Source organism: Sarcophilus harrisii, chromosome 2 (assembly GCF_902635505.1).
Source record: "Sarcophilus harrisii chromosome 2, mSarHar1.11, whole genome shotgun sequence".
Classification (NCBI taxonomy): domain Eukaryota; kingdom Metazoa; phylum Chordata; class Mammalia; order Dasyuromorphia; family Dasyuridae; genus Sarcophilus; species Sarcophilus harrisii.
In genome coordinates this window covers 470,018,507-470,036,682 of record NC_045427.1, presented here as the reverse complement: position 1 = coordinate 470,036,682, position 18,176 = coordinate 470,018,507, and the positions used below count along the sequence as shown (strand labels likewise).

The 18,176-nt window shown below is 33.2% G+C and overlaps 1 protein-coding gene across 16 annotated transcripts in view; it reads right to left on the bottom strand.

The window, feature by feature from the left end:
• Window positions 1–18,176, bottom strand: part of CHD9 (chromodomain helicase DNA binding protein 9) — a 250,227-nt gene that overhangs the window by 76,270 nt on the left and 155,781 nt on the right. For all 16 annotated transcript variants that reach the window (XM_031954497.1, XM_031954491.1, XM_031954498.1 and 13 more), the window contains 6 exons: window positions 16,305–16,373; window positions 16,172–16,227; window positions 14,785–14,902; window positions 13,635–13,721; window positions 13,317–13,454; window positions 2,328–2,449 (listed from right to left, as the gene is read on the bottom strand). In XM_031954497.1, the coding sequence (XP_031810357.1) occupies window positions 2,328–2,449; window positions 13,317–13,454; window positions 13,635–13,721; window positions 14,785–14,902; window positions 16,172–16,227; window positions 16,305–16,373 (590 nt within the window). The remainder of the gene's footprint in view (window positions 1–2,327; window positions 2,450–13,316; window positions 13,455–13,634; window positions 13,722–14,784; window positions 14,903–16,171; window positions 16,228–16,304; window positions 16,374–18,176) is intronic.

Here is an 18,176-nt window from a genome sequence, read left to right as displayed (position 1 = left end):
TTATCTAGGACATAAAACTGAATAGAATGATGTTCATCATTATTCTGAAACAAAGAGACTACTCAATTTCTAGTGTTAATGTAAAACTTTCCTTGATTTTTCTAACTTTAAGTGACTATTCCTACTACATTATTTCATGGTATTTTGCCTTTGTCTTTAATCCCTGTGAGTAGAAGTTATTTCAAAAATATTTATTGACTGAACTGAACAAGTATACTGGAACCATTTTATTTTTTGGAAAAAAAGCTATATTATCTCTACATAAAATTGTTTCAAAGGACATGATTGGAATGTCTCCATCCCTCCTTTACAGGGAATCCTTACAATAATGAACTGTGTCATAATGAGCTCTATTGCACTTCCCTCTCAAATGAAATCAGAAGAGATTATACTGAAAGCAATAATGTAAACCTATTTGCTAATTTTTTATTGGGGTTATCTTTTGGAGAAAATAAAAATTAATATTCATGAAATGTAAAGTAGTAGAATGACATTTTCTAGTTGTCAGGAACCACTGGGGACCTAGAGTGAGCCATCACTACTGACTGAATTTTGAAGAGATACTTAAGTTATCCATACCCCACTTTACTCATTATAAAATATGTATTAAATTTATCACTACTAATTATCTCTGAGAAATATCATATGGTTAAAAATTATATCTAATAATTGCTATTTTTTTATGACTGCTGCTAACACAGTAATTAAGAGATGAAACCAAGGAAACATTTTGAGTATCTTAGAAGATGTAAGATCCAAGTAGCATATAGGGACTACCTTGTATGATTATATTACTTGTAGTCCCCCAAATCTTACTAATATCCACACTGAGATGTAGAGAGACAATAAATACTGCCATGATTGAAAGGGAAGCCAATAATGGAGACAGTAAAAGCTAATAACTACATTAGTGTTAGCAGTAATAACAAAAGTATTAACAAAAATTTTACATTACATAAGCTATTAAAGATTAGATAGCATTAAGACTTTTGGGACATCCTGTATTATTTATCATGTTTCTATATTTTGTACTTTATCTCAGTCTTTAACCCAATTCTAAATATCTGTTTTAGCATCCTAAACTCTTACATCATTGAATAGAGCCTTAATCCTTCCAGGTGTAAATGCTAATTATTCACTAGATCTACTTACTGCCAAGCATAATAGAAGATAATGTACATCAGTTAAGATGATATTAGGCAGAAAGGCAGTCTCTTTACTATTCAAAGGGAATGACATTTGTTCAAATAAAGGTATAGTTACATATATTTGCAAAAAACATACATATAACATTAACAAAATTAAATACATAAGCTTTATCAATAAATATCAAAATTATACATGATATAGGATATAGATATCCTGTATGTAAATTGTATAATTATGTGAAATATAGTTATAGACATGTTATATATATTTAATATATAGATAAATATAAAAAACATTCCAATGTTTATTGCTAATATTTAGGTCTTCTTAAAATTAATTTTTTTATTTTTAAAATTTATTTAATATTTCCCTAGTTACATTCAAAACAATTTTTTTTTTACATTTGTTTTTAAGATTTTTGAATTCTAGGTTCTCTCCTTTATCCCCACCCACAATTAAGAAACCACATGTGAAGTTATACAAAACATTTTCATAAAATTCAAGTTGTGAAAGAAAATATAGATCTCCTACCCTAAAGAAAAATTAAGTTTAAAATAAAAAAAGAAATAGACAATATTTTGATCAATTCCTTCTCTGGGTGTGGATATTTTTCATCATAACTCCTTCAGAGAAGTTATGGATGACTATACTATTGAGAATAACAAAATCATTAACCTGGTCATCTGCTACTTTGCTATTATTTTGTATAAAGTATATTTCACTTTGTTCATGGAGGACTTTCCAGTTCCCGCCTTTTCTCTCCGCGCACCCCCTCCTGCCCCCCAGTATCATGCTCATCATTTCCCAGAGAACAATAGAATTCCATCAGAGAAACTTTCCTTTACTATTGCTAATTGTATTTCTCTTCCATTTAGGGAATGATATTTTTAATATATTTATCTAATCATAAATATCCATTTCTGATATGAATACATTAAGGTTAACCCTCCCCCCCCCATATAGGATATGTTAAAATGTAACCTAAATGTATTTTTGTACCTATCTCATTTTAATAACAAAGACTATGAAAATGCTACCAGCATTAAAACAGTAGTGTTTACTTTTTACTTAATATATCTATTAACATATTATGAATGCTGTGAATCTTGTGTGTGTTTGTGTGTTTTATACGCTAGAATGACAATACTTAAGAATTGACATTAAAACAAAGGACGTACCTATTGTACCAATTAAACAAGAGCCAGTTGAGTCCTTCTAGTTGATATTCCCTGAGCTGGTTGCCATTTTTGTATTCTCTGGACTGTTCTATCTTTTTCCATGTATTAGGAAGAGGGCGGTCCTTTGAGGAAGAATAAAAAACCAAATATACTTACTAGAATGCTCTATCAATATTATGTAATAGGGTTTTTAAAAAGCTAATTATTAAAATCAGAGAGGCCTATCTCCAATATATCTAATTCTCCTGAGCATTTAACAAATACTATTTTTAGTATTCAAAATATAAAACTTTTTTTCAAAACTATTAGCTGAAAAACAACATCACAGCTGAAAAGTAAATTATGTTTAAATTTAATTCACCTCCTTTGACATTTATGAAAAATTTTATTATTTTACTCTGGACGGAGCATGAATTCTCTAGGGATGGCAGGTTATGTAGAGAAATAAAGGCTTTTTGTCTTCAAGCCCAAATTAAAACTCAAAAAAAAAAAATCCTGGAAACCACGAAAAGAACAACAAAGGTCAATAGGATTTCCCAAGGACAGATAAAAAATACAGTATTGTTATTGTTCCTTTATAATTTCTGAAACTAAAACTACCAAACTAATTAATTTGATCTAGTTCTAACCAATTTTATCATAGTATCCAGTAATAAGAGAGAGAAATCCTCCTTAAATTTTAACTGCTGTTAATATTTCCTTAATAAGGGCCTTTGAATATGAATGCCTAACCTAAATCAATACTTTTGTAGAAACATGCTTCATTCCCATTCAGTGCTGTTCCCTTAAGAAATTCCTTTGTTACCAATAGTTTTATACATTTGTGTTAAAAAAAAAAATCCATGTACAGATTTTTGCTTTAAACTATTTTATACTTTAATGCTACAGCATTTATTAACAAACAGTACTATACTACATAATTTTGATATCCAAGCAATCATACATTGAATAAGAGGGGTTTGCTAACTGAAAAGTTTTTAGCAACAAATACACTGGAAAATAATTTATTTGGTAAGACATGGTACTATTTGCTGCATAAAAAACTAAAGAATACTTTCCCCAGGATAACAGAGCTTAATATACTTTTTACTCAGTTACTTGAACCCTGCATAGTGACAAGAGTAGTAAAGAAAGTTGTGTCAAACAGTGGGAATACATTTATATGCTATTTGTGAGACAAGAGAAAGAATACATAGTGAGATGAGAAATAACAATATGATAATCTCCTTTACAGAGAATTTCCTCCTTTTTTTCTTTTTTAAAATATGTACAAGAACTGTCATAACAAAATAAGAGTCAGGTGGTAACATTATCCAACCTTTTCTGGGACATAAGCTTAGGAACTTCTCTAAACTTTTATGATAGAGTTGAATGAATTTCCAGAAGTAAGTTCACTCAATCTTTTCTCTTAACTAAGGAAGATATTAAGAAGAATCTGACCCAAAAATTATATCCTGGAATACAGGGATCAAGATCATTAGTTAAAATAATGGAAAGGATATGAGATATTTTAGACTTGATTAATAATTCGATATATATCACTTTGGATGTCAGATGGTACTCTGCCCATAAAGTTTAAAGGAACTCGATGAAATTGCACAACTATTGTCAAAACAAGTAATTTTTTTCAGTGCAACTAGCCACTGTGGCAACAGAATGGGATCCTGTTAATGTCATGGGAAAGGCTCTCAATATCATTTCCATATATGACAAGTTTGTGGAATTATAATAAGTGATAGGGATCACTGGAAGCAGAAATAAAATCAATTTAGGGAAAAAAGAACAAGGAAGTTAATATGATATAGGAGTAAGAGTATTTAGGGGGTCCATGAGAAAGCTCAGGAAACCCAAATTTTAGCTGATGCTTTGTTATTAACTAACTACAAAAACAAGGGGGAAAGCACAAAATCTCTTTGGGCCTCTGTTTCTTTATTTATAAAATGAAATAGTTAGATAAAATAATTTTGAAGGTCCCTTTGCTAACTTTAAATTCTCTAAATTTATTGTTTCAAAATTTGGGTGTCAGGTTTTCAGTAATCTATTTATGTTCTTTAAAGGGACAAAAGGGAGAAAGAAAAATAAGTATACCAAATTTTTAAACAATTTAGAATGTTAGACACAAAAAGCCATTAAATTGAGCTGCTAAAGACAGCAGAGAACACTTAGTTATAGATAGAGAACAATTTTATTTAAAGTTATAGACTTAGTGATTGGGTACTTCTCTGAATGGTAAAGTAGTAATCATAGGATTTCCCTAAAAATTAATATTATTTAATATTTAATAGTCTAAAAGAGGAAGTATAAAAAGAAACCTTCAGGTTTGAAGATAATATGTTTTCCAGGTGGCACTATGCCAAAATTTCAAAAAGCTACATAAACATTTAGGCTTATTTATTTTTCTGTAAGTTTCAATATAAACCAATATAAAGTCCACAAAACAATGTTAAAACAATAAGATTTATAAAATGATAGACTCTGCTAAATCATTTAGAACCAAAAAACTTTGAACTATATGAATCTGTTTAAACCAAATGTTGATATCAGGAAACCAAACTCTGAACAAAGCATAATGGGACATGTAAATGTCAAACAGAACAGCAACTAAAAATGTTCATGGCATGGAGTACCTTCTTGTATGAGAGAAAATTAAAACTGTAATTCTAGTCAGTAAAAACAAATAATACAGGATATAGTTAAAATTTACAAATTGATCAATAGCAATTTATCAAGCATTACTTTGTGCCAACACCATGCTATATACTGAGTTTACAAATAAAAAGGTGAAACAAAAGAAATAATATTTTAATAGGAATACAAAAGATTGGAGAGTAGTGGCAAGAGAAGAAAGCTTTGCTCTAAGGATTGCTAGGATAAAATCATTTTTATAAGAAAAATGTGAACAGTGCAGAAATGCAATTTCTTAAGTTCTAGAATACCAGAACCAAAGAATCTAATAAAATCTGCAAGAGGTAATTTTGCAACAAGCAATAATTATCACTTTACATGGTGGAGACCCTTGGTATTATTTAATGTATAATGTAAAGTTTTACATGTCCATATTCTCACACATTCTCATTACACGTTACTTCACACTATGCCAATTGGCTTTGTCATGGCTAGACATCAAAACATCTTGTCATACTGGATTGGGTGAAAACCTATTGTTATCTGATGTTTCTGAATATTGAAACAAATCTACATTACTATTATATAAGCAATTACGTGACAACAATTCTACTACATGTCCTGCCTTATTTAAGGTTTCTTTGGGGATTTCTCATTTTATAAAAAGAATAGTTAAAAGCACCCTGAATTTAAAATCAGAGGATGCAGAGTGAATGGATTGTAGCAGGTGTTAACGATTCCTCCTAATGCTAAAATCCAATCTTCCTCATCATGTTAGAAATTCTGTATTAACCTTAACTTATCCCTTTAAATAATAATTTAAAAGTGAATAAATATCAATTATAGCAAAATTTTAGATACTATTAGTTATATATTGAGTGAAAAGGGAAACTAAGGACTTCTCAGAATAATAAATGCAATTAATTCAAGAATTTTTGAATTGGGGTTTGCTGTGCCACACAGTTTTGGGGGCTCATCTGGGATGAATGCTTGGAAAGGGAATGATCCTTGCTTAGCTTTGGTGACCAAAAAAGCGCCTAGGACCTTTTGTCCTCAAGTCTCTGGGGTTTGGCGGCATTCTCCTCCCTGCTAGGCAAAGGCCCGAGGCAGAGACACTCAGTGAAGAAAAAAGCAGAGTGGAACCTGGTGTTCTGTATATGTGAGCTCGCAGTCTGGAAGATCTACACATGTAACACAAGGTAAGCCTTCAGGATTCTGTGGGTCAATTGGCTGGATTGGGGTAGACCAGAGAAATTAGCTCCCACTAAATTAAAGTGTGTGTGTGTGTGTGTGTGTGTGTGTGTGTGTGGTGTAAGACTGCAGAGATCCAAAGGGAAAGGACTCACCGAAGCAGCTCTCAGTTGACCACTGATAAAGAGTGATCTTTACCAAAAAGATTGGAGCAAGAGTATCCTCTCCAATCATGGGGAACATGCAGTAGAGGTGCCCAAGCCAGGAACCAGGTCAGGGAGTACCAGCCAAAAGTCCATTAGGATATTGACTGCAGAATTGGAATAAATTGCTAAAGTAGAAGAAGCAGCAGAAAATGATAAAAGTATTGTTGTTTTGTTTGAGGCGGGCAAGATTTGGGCAGAGGAATAATTTGGCCAAAATATGGTTCCTCCAATAATTGGACATGTCAATAACTAAATGTGTATGTTAATGGAAAAAGTCCCTTCAATCCAGAAGAATCAGCTTATGGAAGCCTCTGGCTTCCAGAGACAAAAGATGGGCTGGTTTTAAGCCAGGCAAAAATAGGGTAGTCTCCCTTTATTAAACTGGAGAACCAAGGGGCAGCAGGAACCCACAAGAAACTAGCATGTAGACATTTGGAAATAGAATTAGAACAGCTAAGGAGAGAATTATTGTCTATCTTAGCCACTCTCTTCACTTCAGAAGAAAAATCAGCTATTAGAAAGGCAGGAGAGACATCATCTCCTTGCAGAAGGAGTGGTAGCTGCAGAACAAAAATATTTGCCAGTAAATGCAGGATGGGATAATAACAATCAAGCATGTAGGCAGAATATGCAAGATTTAAGGGACCAAATTATTATTAGGACCAAAAATTTTCTTTCCTGAAAGACAGAATATTAATAAGGCTTTAGAGGTTAGACAGCAAAAGGATGAATTACCTTTCAGATTGCTAGAATGTCTCAATGAGGAGACTCAAAAATATTTGGGAATAAACTTAGAAGATCCAGCAAGAGAAAGTGTGCTAAAGCAATATTTTGTTTCCAATTCATGGCCAGATATACATAAGAAATTGCAGAAATTGGAAGGATGGAATAATAAGTCAATTGGGAAATTACTGAAAGAAGCAATGAAGGTATATGTAAGGAGAAATTGGGAAAAAGAAAAGAAAGAATCAACAAATCAAAATGCTAGTTCAGACTTTATAAGCTGTCCAAGGACAGGGAAAAAGATAGAATAAGAAATCTCAGAAGCAACAGGTGACAAGATCTGCAAGGAATAGAACAAGACAAGTGAGTGGCTGAACACAGGGCCCTCTGACCTGTTGGACCTGTGGGAAAACTGGGTATGTTTCTAAAAATTGTCCCAGAAGAAAAAAACTATTAGCAAATTTGCTCTCATGGAACTAGAGAGCAGAAAATTTTAAAAGGGCTAAACTCAGGCAGGAGAATTGGTAATTCAATTTGTCTGCAACATTTAATTAAGAATTTTGGGAATTTAGTTTATTTTAAAGTTTATTTTAGTTTATTTTAAAAAAATTCTGAAATTGTAGGAAATAATTTTACTGTTGCCTTGCACATGCCAGATTTATTCTGAGTATAAGATCTTAGAATTTGTTTGAATATTGAAATCTTCAAAAAAAAAGAAAAAGAAAAAAATTTAAGTTGTATTTAATTTGGTTCATTTTAACAACGGCTTGTTCAAATAAAGTTCTGATAAACTGCCTGGAGAGGTCACATGCCTCTAAATAATAAAGTATGTTACATTCTGAAACATATTATTGGGTAATTTGCAAACATTATAAGTTATGTTTTAAATTTTATCAGCTCTGCTGGACATATGTGGGTTTTATGGAGTTATTTAGCTATTCACTGTATTGTGAATCTTAAAAAGTTTTGAAGGGAAAGGAAAGAAGATGAGAAAGGGATTGTGAAGAAATGGGATAAGAAAGACTGATTTGTAGGAACAATCGACAGTTGAGATGATTTTAGGAAGCAATCAGTTGAAAAGAGAGAAGGAACTTGTTGGGAAGGGCAGTCACAGACACACAGAAATGGGATGTGCTTTTGGGGAGAAAATATTGGTAAGAGACACAGAAGGAAAAAACATGTTGAAAGAGAGGGAGGTAAGTCTTTTTAATCTTAATAAAAGGAACTTGCTATTTGCTTGGATAAAGAAAATACACTGGCTGGCTAAGTCCTGAGAACTTAACACCCTAAAAGGTTAACGGTGGATTGGGGAAAGGGTTGCAGTGAGGAAAGGGTTGCAGTGGAAAGGGCCTTATTAGTGTTGCAGCTGCTTGCCCCTCTGCTGTAAAGAGCAAACTGTGATTTAAAGAGACAGCCCTACTTTTACTGTAGTAAGTTGACTGAGTATTTCTTTCTTTAGGAAACTGCATAACAGTTTCCTTTTTTAAGGAAAATTATCATAAATATGATCTGTAATTTGGTAGAGCCATTTCTAAAAGTTTAATAAATGTTTTTAAAGAATCTTTCAGATTGTTTTATGTGGAATTAGGATATTCTTTACAAGTTTTAATTAAGTCATCATAAAATTGAACCATTATTCAAAGGGACACTGAGAATAATCATCTTTGACTTTGTCTCTCTGAGAATGTTTCTGTGATGGATAATATGCAATTTAGAATTTTTCTATGTATTGGGTATTTTAAAGCAAAGTGATTTGTGTAATCTTCACTTATGAAAATCTATTTGGATATATAAGATAATTGTGTGAATTTACTGCGACACATTTCTTACTGTTATCAATATAAGGTAGGTCATGGTAAATGAGGTCATTTAGTACTATATAGTACTTGGGATTATAGTTTGGGATTTATGTGAAACTTTGATTAATGAGATTTGTTAATGGAGGTAAAATTTCTTGGGCTTGTAGCTACTATTATTTGAAAGTTTTAAAGCTCCACCCTCTGACAGTTAGTGGGACAATTACCTGGAATAAAACTGAGTTAAAGCTATTTTATCCTGTATGCGCTGAAGGATCAGTTTTGACTGCTTATATTATGTTATAGTCATGTCCCTGAATTTTTTTCTCCTATGATTGATCAGAACAAATGGTCAATAGAAATTATTAATGCTATTCAATTATGTCATACCTTGCTGTTTCCAATCTGATTATATGTAATTGTTATATCCTAAATACTTAGGCAAATGAATATTTAGCCTGGATATTTGTGTCTATGGATATTCAGGTTTTTAAAGGTTTCTAAATAATGAGATGACAATTAGCACAGTTGTCTGTGAGACCTAATTGCTGTTTTATTTATTGGGACTATAGCTGACAGCTGTTTGCCTATCCTGTGAGGCAAACTTGTTTATTCTTTTTTTTTTTTAAATCATTTTTTATTACAGCTTTTTATTTACAAGTTATATGCATGAGTAATTTTACAGCATTGACAATTGCCAAACCTTTTGTTTCAAATTTCCCCCTCCTTCCTCCCACCCCCTCCCCCAGATGGCAGGTTGACCAATATATGTTAAATAAACTTGTTTATTCTTATATAGGAAGAGGCTGAATTAAGTGCACAAATGACTGCAGACCACCTAGCTCACAGTGAATTGTCTATCTCAAGCTAGATTCCTTGGCTGAGATGGTGCTTCAAAATTGCAGAGGACCTGACGTGCGTACAAAAGGGAGCCTTTGTACTGCTGTTAAATTTGGGGTTGTCAGGGAGAAACTTGTACTTGCCATAAGTCCTTGCATTTTTCTAGTTCTATTTTGGTTTATTTTCTTGGTCAAAATTATAGTGCTAAGACCTTCTAGGTATCTAGGGGAAGGTAATTCAATGATTTGAATATTCAGAAAAAAAAGTGTGGAATGTTGTGCCACAAGTTCCTTAAATTGTTCTGCCTCAATCCCCCTGGTTGCAACAACTCCTCTCCCTCCTCCCCTCTCCCCCCAATTAGGATTTATATAACTTAGGGCTGGCTATTCTAAGGTTATAAACTGTAAATGTGTAATCTCAAGATAAGGGGTCGTTCAGACATTCTGGCTCCTAAGTCCTTCTAAGTTATCAAGAATTTATGATAGCATCATCCCCCCTAGCATTTTTCTGTGAGGGTTTCCTGGTTACTGACTGTCCCTAGTAACCTGTATATTAGCCCTACCTTTGTTTATTATTTCTCTTTTGCTCATATTTAATCCTTGTATTTTTAATATACTTGTAAGAGATGTCTTCTCCCAGACTCTGAGTCATAAAATTCCAGCCACTTGGTCAACCTGAAATCAAACGAGACCTGATTCTGATGCTGTTAGTGCCACCTACAACTCACTCGTCTCCCCTCTTCAGTCCAGACTCCACTGGAGAAAAGTCAGCTATATGCCCCTGGACAGCAGGAAGAAATTCCGGAAAACAAGACTTTTGCCCCTTTTCTCAAAATGAGTCTGGGTCTGGACTGTTTGAGGTGGGAGCTGATAGGACAATGGACCTGAGGCCCAGGCCTCCACAATGCTGTAGTTCTACACCTGCCAGATGCCAATCTGTACTCTGATGACTTTTTCCAAGACAAATAGTGGGAATTGCTGAAAGAGAGGGGAGGTGATTCCTGCTCATTGTTTTAAACTTGTGGGATTATGTTACAGGAATTCAAACAAAGATGAGAAGTCCTTTTATGTTAATTAAACTGGGGATTTGAGTGAACTGGGAGACTGAGGACTTCTCAGAATAATAACTGCAGGAAATTCAAGACCCAGCAGAATTTGTTAATCATTAGGCTCTGGGAAGAAGAGAAAAAACTTGCCCCTTGACCTTTACTTAACTGCTTAGAGAAGAATCTAACTATTTAATAGCTTGGGGATATTCGAGAGGTCTATAAATTGGCAAATCTCTATTTGTTGACTGAGAAAAGCCTGAGGTAAAACCAAGTCTCCTTAAACCATTTTAAGTGATCCTTTACCTTAGAAGCAGAACAAACTTTTTTTCTTTTGGAACAAGTCTTGCATAACCAAGACCCTAGTGTCACAAAAGGCTCACCTAAATTCCAGAGACAAAGGTCAGGTTTGCCAATGATTTTAGGAGGATTAGAAGATTTTTTTTTCTCACTGACCATTTAAGTCATCTTACAACTTTTGTGACTTTAGTGAGAGAACTATCTATTTCTCCCAAGATCCTAATAAAATTTCTATTCTTCACTTTGAGATATCTCTGAGTACTTTTGAATTGGGGTTTGCCATACCATACACATATTAATTTCATTTTTATGAATCCTTGATATTCCAAAGTTTTTCCTCTTCAATTGTGCAATTTTTTTTTTTTAGTGGGTGGCATTATTTTTTAAATGAAATTGTTACTGAGAGTTAGTTTTTCATAAAAATTCAGCAATGTTTCCTTATACCATTTGCTACTTTCACCTCTTTGAATAAATAGTAAACCTATTTTCAAGTTGGAACTGATTAACATTTTGCTATGGTACCTACATATTTTTTACCTACTTTACAAGGTGATAAGGAAAATGATTTATAATCCATAAATTATGATGTAAATGCTCATCACTGTAATCAAGAATATTTCAAACATCTGTTTTTTGCTGTTGTTAACTCCTTTCAACTGAAATACTCTTTTATGACTTAGGAAGGAGTCTTCAAGTGCTGTTGTGGTTCCCAAATTCTCATCTTCTTACCCAACCTGGTGATGAGCTGCTCAAACTCAAGTAGGCCATTCTCCAGACGACAGATTTATAGCACATCTCTGAACTAATTATTCAAGTCTTTTGACATTGGTAGGGCCAGAGTTTATATTTTGCAGGAACTATCTTTTGAGAATGTAGATTTACTTCCATACCATAATAAGGAACAAGATTTTAGCAAAGGATTACCAATATTAGTAATAAAGATTTCCAAGATATGCCCTTTTAAATTATTCTTAAACAAAATAGTACATTTTAAAAACAAATTTAACAATAAAGTGGTTTCCTCACAGTTCTAAGTGGCCACAAATTTCTGCTCCTCTCATCCAAATAAGTAGGGATGACTTTCACATAACTATCATTTATTAGCTACAATTATCCTTTATTTAGCTATCAAATTTGTTATGGGCCAGAACTCTGAAACAAGGATTCTTAAAAGGTGTTAAGTCAGTAGAATTGATGAGACAATGGTTATGTAGTTTAGCATGGTGCTTAATAATTTTCTAGTTCAATACATGTACTTACTACTTAATATAGTTCTACAAGATTCACACCTATGATAATGTAATTATAAGAGAGCATATAACCTGGAAGCCTCAGCCAGAGTCAGATCCAGAGAAGCCAAGCAGACTGGAGGCGGGAGCTCAAGCCCTCGGACTAAGAGAGATTTACTCCATCTTACACCACATTGGTGGAAGGCCTGGCCTCCCTCACTTCCCCTACTGAGACCAAGATCTTTCAGAGCCAGAGACAGACTCAGAAGGGCTTGGAGTGAGACTCAGAAGGGTCAGACACAGACTTGGAAGGGGCAGAGCCAGATTTGTTCACTTCATCTCACAGCACCCTGGTGGCAGGCCTGGCTTCCTACACTTCCCCCAGTGAGACCAAGGTCAAGGTGGTCTGAAAGGCTCTCCAGAAACCTGCCCAGCCCCAGGCAAGGCGACAATAAAGACTTTTAGACTTTAACACCTGACTATTCTTGTGGTGATTACTCTACTGAAAAGAAGGCTGCTCCAAGACCTCCAGAAAACCTAACAAAGAACATCACGCAAATTGATAAACCTTTTCCTTAGAACTTAGCCTGACTTAATGCTATTTATTAAGTATTAAATTATAATTTACTGAAACATTTCAAATTGTATATTTTTCTTATCAAATAAAATTTAACTTTAACAGATACTCAATATCTACTTGCTGATCAGAAAGATAACCTGAGAAAAATATGCTCATACTAATTTGCAGGTGTCTTTCCTTTGCCTTACTAGGTTAAAAGTTAAAAACAGGAGAACAAGTAGGAAGTGAGATAAACATCACCATAATTGTTGAAGTCTAAATACTGCTGACTGGGAAAACTGACAAAGGTAACAAAATCATTACTGATGCCGTTTTTAAATACAAAAGAAAATGAGAAAATATAAGAAAAGGAAACTTAAAAAACAATATAGAATGAACAAAATCAACAGGTAGAGTCAGGAAGTTATCAAGGCTTTTTGAAGATAAGTTGTTCATAATCCATAGATATCCTTACCAAATGCCTAGAGTCAGGCCTTGAGGCTTGCAATTGTTCAAATTCTTCTATTTTTGCTTGATCTACATCCTCCTTTAGTTCCCATGTACTATCTTCATATGGCAATGAGCACCATTTTACCAAATAGTAAATTACAGGCTATAAAAAAATAATTTAAAATTTTAATCAGTTAAATTTAAATTTTTTTTAAAAATTGTTAAAACAAAGAAATCCTAAAACACTTTAATAAAAATAAAATTTTATTTTTAGAACATGATTTTTAAAACAGTTTTTTATTTGGAAAGTTATATTTTTTGGCTTATTTTACTGAATACTTACCTCACCAGTGTCCTTATCTTCACAAAAAGAAACTTCTAATACTCTATCAACTTCAACATAGTCAGGGTTAAAAGGTTCTTCTTCCATCTAAAATTCAAAAGTAATTTAGTTGTCAAATGGTGTGAATAAACTCAATGGCTGAGTGAAAGATTCACTAGCAGAATTACAACTTGTTTTATTTTAATTAGGTTAAAAATAATTTCATGTGGACCTTGGAAATAATATTAACCCATTATTTTACTGATAACTACTTACATAAAAAGGTTAAGCCTTTGTTGCCTGCTTCGTTTAAATGTAGGGTTATCAAAAATAAACCTTTTTTAAAAAAAATCAATAAAAATGCCTCTCACTGTGATAGTAAACAGCTGGCCAAGAAATTGTTGGTGGGCAATCCTGCCTCCATTGAGCAGGATCCTGATATAATTCACCTATTACAATCTTTCAAAGGCTAAATGTTATGTTTGAATTCCTTTTCAATTAAATAATTCCTTTGTTCAAAAACTCTGTGATATATGTTAAGGACCATGCCTAGGTGAAGGGGCAGGTCAATTCTCTGAGTGCTTCCACAGCTGTGAATCATAACACTTGAAGGAGTTGCAAAGCAGCCTTTACTAACGCATGCTCCTTGTGGATTGGTAATGAAATAAATTGGAGGCAAGAGGGAAAAGGAGAGAGGTCAGACAATGCAATTGTCTCTCAGTCTCCTTGTATTATCATCATCCTCTGGCATGAAGAGATCTATTCTACAGGTCTGAGTTAGACCTCCAGCAGCCACTCAACAGATGGCCCCCATATCAAAACAGATATAACCACAGGAGGTCTTTATGTAGTAATTTCATCATTGTTTTTTAAACAGTGGAAATTTACATATAACACATATCCATATCTATCTATAAGCACTAAAACCAATTACAAATTATTTTTCTATACCCATTAAATTAGTACGAACATTATTCCCTCCCCTTGATGAATTTTCAAAATTAATTTAGAAGAAAAACTTAGGTTTGTCTTATATACAATAGTTACATTCAAAGAGTAAGGCTGAGAAGGCCCAAGTATAATTTCTCAAAAGTCTTGGCAAACAATACTTCAAACAGAGTTCAGCAAACAGAAATTTACATAACTTTTTTGGGGGGTGTTTATTACTTACATCTGCAAAAAAATGGGCTCGTTGTGCTTGTCTCAATTTGAATCTTTTGATTTTCTGCTGTATTCTTTTATCTTTTAAAAGTTGTTGTTCTGTGGCCCATTCACAGTGAAGATAGGAGCTGAACAATGAGATGAACCAAATCAATTCCAATGGAGCAGTAATGAATTGAACCAGCTACACCTAGCAAAAAAACTCTGGGAGATGACTAACAACCATTACATAGAATTCCCAATTCCTATATTTTTGTCTGCCTGAATTTTTGATTTCCTTCACAGGCCAATTGTACACTATTTCAGAGTCCGATTCTTTCTATACAGCAAAATAACGGTTTAGACACATACTTATTTTGTATTTCATTTATACTTTAACATATTTGACACGTATTGGTCAACCTGCCATCTAGGGGAGGGGATGGGGAGAAGGAGGGGAAAAATTGGAACAAAAGGTATGGCAATTGTCAATGCTGTAAAATTACCCATGCATATAACTTGTAAATAAAAAGCTATTAAAAAAAAAAAAAAGAAGATAGGAGCTGAAGTTGTTATAAAAATTATAATGTTATTATATCAAAGTAAGCCAATGTAGGCTCTTTTATATGGGCACAATCCATTAACAGATACTAACTTTCAGCTTTGTAATTTGATGATCTGACATTTTGCTTTATGGCTACTGTCACATAAATAACTTCTGGACTAAAAATGTGCTGCTCATTGTAACCTAAACAAGACTTAGTACATAAGTCAGTAGTCTGCTATATAGAAGCATTCTAATAAGCAAAACAGCATTATTTATCATTAAGATCTTTATTGTTAACTCTCTTGTTATTAAGAAAAAATGCTATTTTATAAAAATAAAACCATCTTAATTCCAGAATCATATAGTTATGTCTACAAATTTTGAAATAACAAAGAATGGAACTTACCAAAAAAAAAAAAAACCCAGGATAAATCAAATATATTTAACTTTGTATTTTTCTTTTAAATAAACAATTTGTAATTTTTTTGTCTTACCCCCGATCATTCATTCTTATATTCAATTAATCCATACAAGAAGTTAAATTCACTTATTAAAACAAGAATTATATGTTAAAGAAATTATTCATGAATGTTGATGCAAGCATAGAAAATAAATGTAAGCATCTCAAAAACAAGAAAATAATAAACAAATTTATTTAATTTCCTTTAAGTGACTTTGGACCATGGAATTCTACTTAATTTTTCAATTAGGCCAATGCAATAAAGTAAATAATAAAAACAGTATTGGTATTAAAATTTTTTAAAAAACCAATAAGATAAATTAGGGCGATAATAATTTCCTAATGTTCTAAAGATTGTACTTCTAAACCAGAATCTCCTTTCTTACTGTCTGAAACATATACAATACTTACTAATTCTTGTATTTTACAAAAAATTCTTCTGCATCAATCATCATTCCAGATGATATCTAAGAGGGAAAAAAAACCAATCATTATAATTCAGAAAGAACATGAAATGCACAATATAAAACAGTAAAGTACTTACTTCTTTCTTTACTATTCTAGAAGACAGTATTTTGTCCACAATTGCAGCATCTTCTTCGCTTGGATTCTCCTAAGAAAAATAGGAAATTCCAATTTTATTCAACTTAACATTTATTATAAACTTAGTATGTCCAAAATACTGTAGTAGGCATCTAGAACACAAATACAAAAATGAAATAAGACATACCTTTGGTCTCAAGAAGCTTACAACTTAATGGGTAGATGAGTCTATGTAAATAAATATAAAATAAAATAGAATGTGTGTGGGGCAAGTAAGCTATATAGATATAGTACTGTAGAAAACTTTGAAGAGAAAATGATCACTTTCAGCTAAGGCAGTTTAACAGAAGAAATATGCTTCAGAGAGGAGATGACATCTAATCTGGACCTTAAAAATAGGAAGAACTTGAATGGGTAGAGATGAGAAGGAACAGAGATATTGTATATGAATTACAGAGGCAGAATTCTGTAGGACAAGATCGGCAACACCTAATAGAGGAATTTAGGAAATAAAGCTGCAAAGGTAGAATGAAATCAAATTAAAATGAGCATTTAATGTTAGGCCAAGGAATTCAGAGAAAGGCAAGGTAGAAAGCCATAAACTAAAATTCTATGGAACAATTCAACCCAGAAGGGATGGGAAATTCGCAAAAATAAAATTCTAAAGGTATAAATGGAAACAATATTAAAGGAAATTTAAAGAAAAAGATGAGCAACAATGTTCGGTGTGGATGCAAAGGGAATTCACCAATTGAAAAACACACATATAAAAGAAAGCAAAGGCAGATAACTAAGGTAAACACAGAAAGCTAAATGTGGCCTGATACTATAAAAATGATAGCAATTGCAATAAAGCTTACAATGAACTGAGGATGGCAAGATGTGTTAAAGGTAATAAAAAAAGTTTTCTTAGTACATTGTGATGAAGAGGAAGATTAAAGAAAGAACAAAATCTGCTTTTGGGTAGATGAAATAATGGCATTAGATGACAAAAAAAGCAAACACAACTGCTTAACTAACAGCTTGTTTTTATTTCTGCCTAGAGAATTAGAAAGGACAGAATAAAAATTATTAACTGGGAGTTGAAATCCCAAGGTTATTAAGGACTGTTATCACCAAGGCAGAGCCAAGATGGAGGATAGAATCCAGGACATTGCCTGAACTCTCTATTTTCCTTCAGAATCAGCACTAGATCAAGCCTCTGAATGGATTTTGGAGTGAAAGAACCCAGAAAAATTTGGAATGAAACAATTTTCCAGCTTAAGCTATCTTGAAAGGACTTCAGGAAAAGTTTATCACTTGGACAGGGGGAAACATGGGAAATCTGGCAAGAAGCCCTTGGCCAAAGTATAAACAAGTAGCACTGGCCCCTCTATCTTGGCTCAGAGGGCCAGTGGTTCAGTAGACAAGCTATGAGACCTCTAAAAGGCAAATTGCGAGTCTCTGAACCCTGGCATAAAAGGTAGGATTAGGTCAGGCCAATCTAAACTAGCACAGCAGGAATGCTAGCAGTACCACCAGCCCCAGAGTGAAGAACAGTGAGAGGCCACTGTCCCCCTGAAAAAGCAGCTTTGGACAATCTCCTTGTGCCCTAAGAGCAGAGCTCAACTTTTTTAAAACAAGCAAAAAAGCAAAGAAGTGAGTTGCAGAAAGAAATAAGATAGTAAAACTATACTAGTGGGGGGATCTCAATCTACCTCACTCTGAAGTAGATAAGTCTAACCACAAAATAAACAAGAAAAAGTTAAGAAGATGAATAGAATTTTAGAAAAGTTGAGTATGATAAACCTCTGGAGAAAACTGAATGGAAATAGAAAGGAAAATATTTTTTTCTGAGTACCTGGCACCTTCACAAAAACTGACTATATGTTAG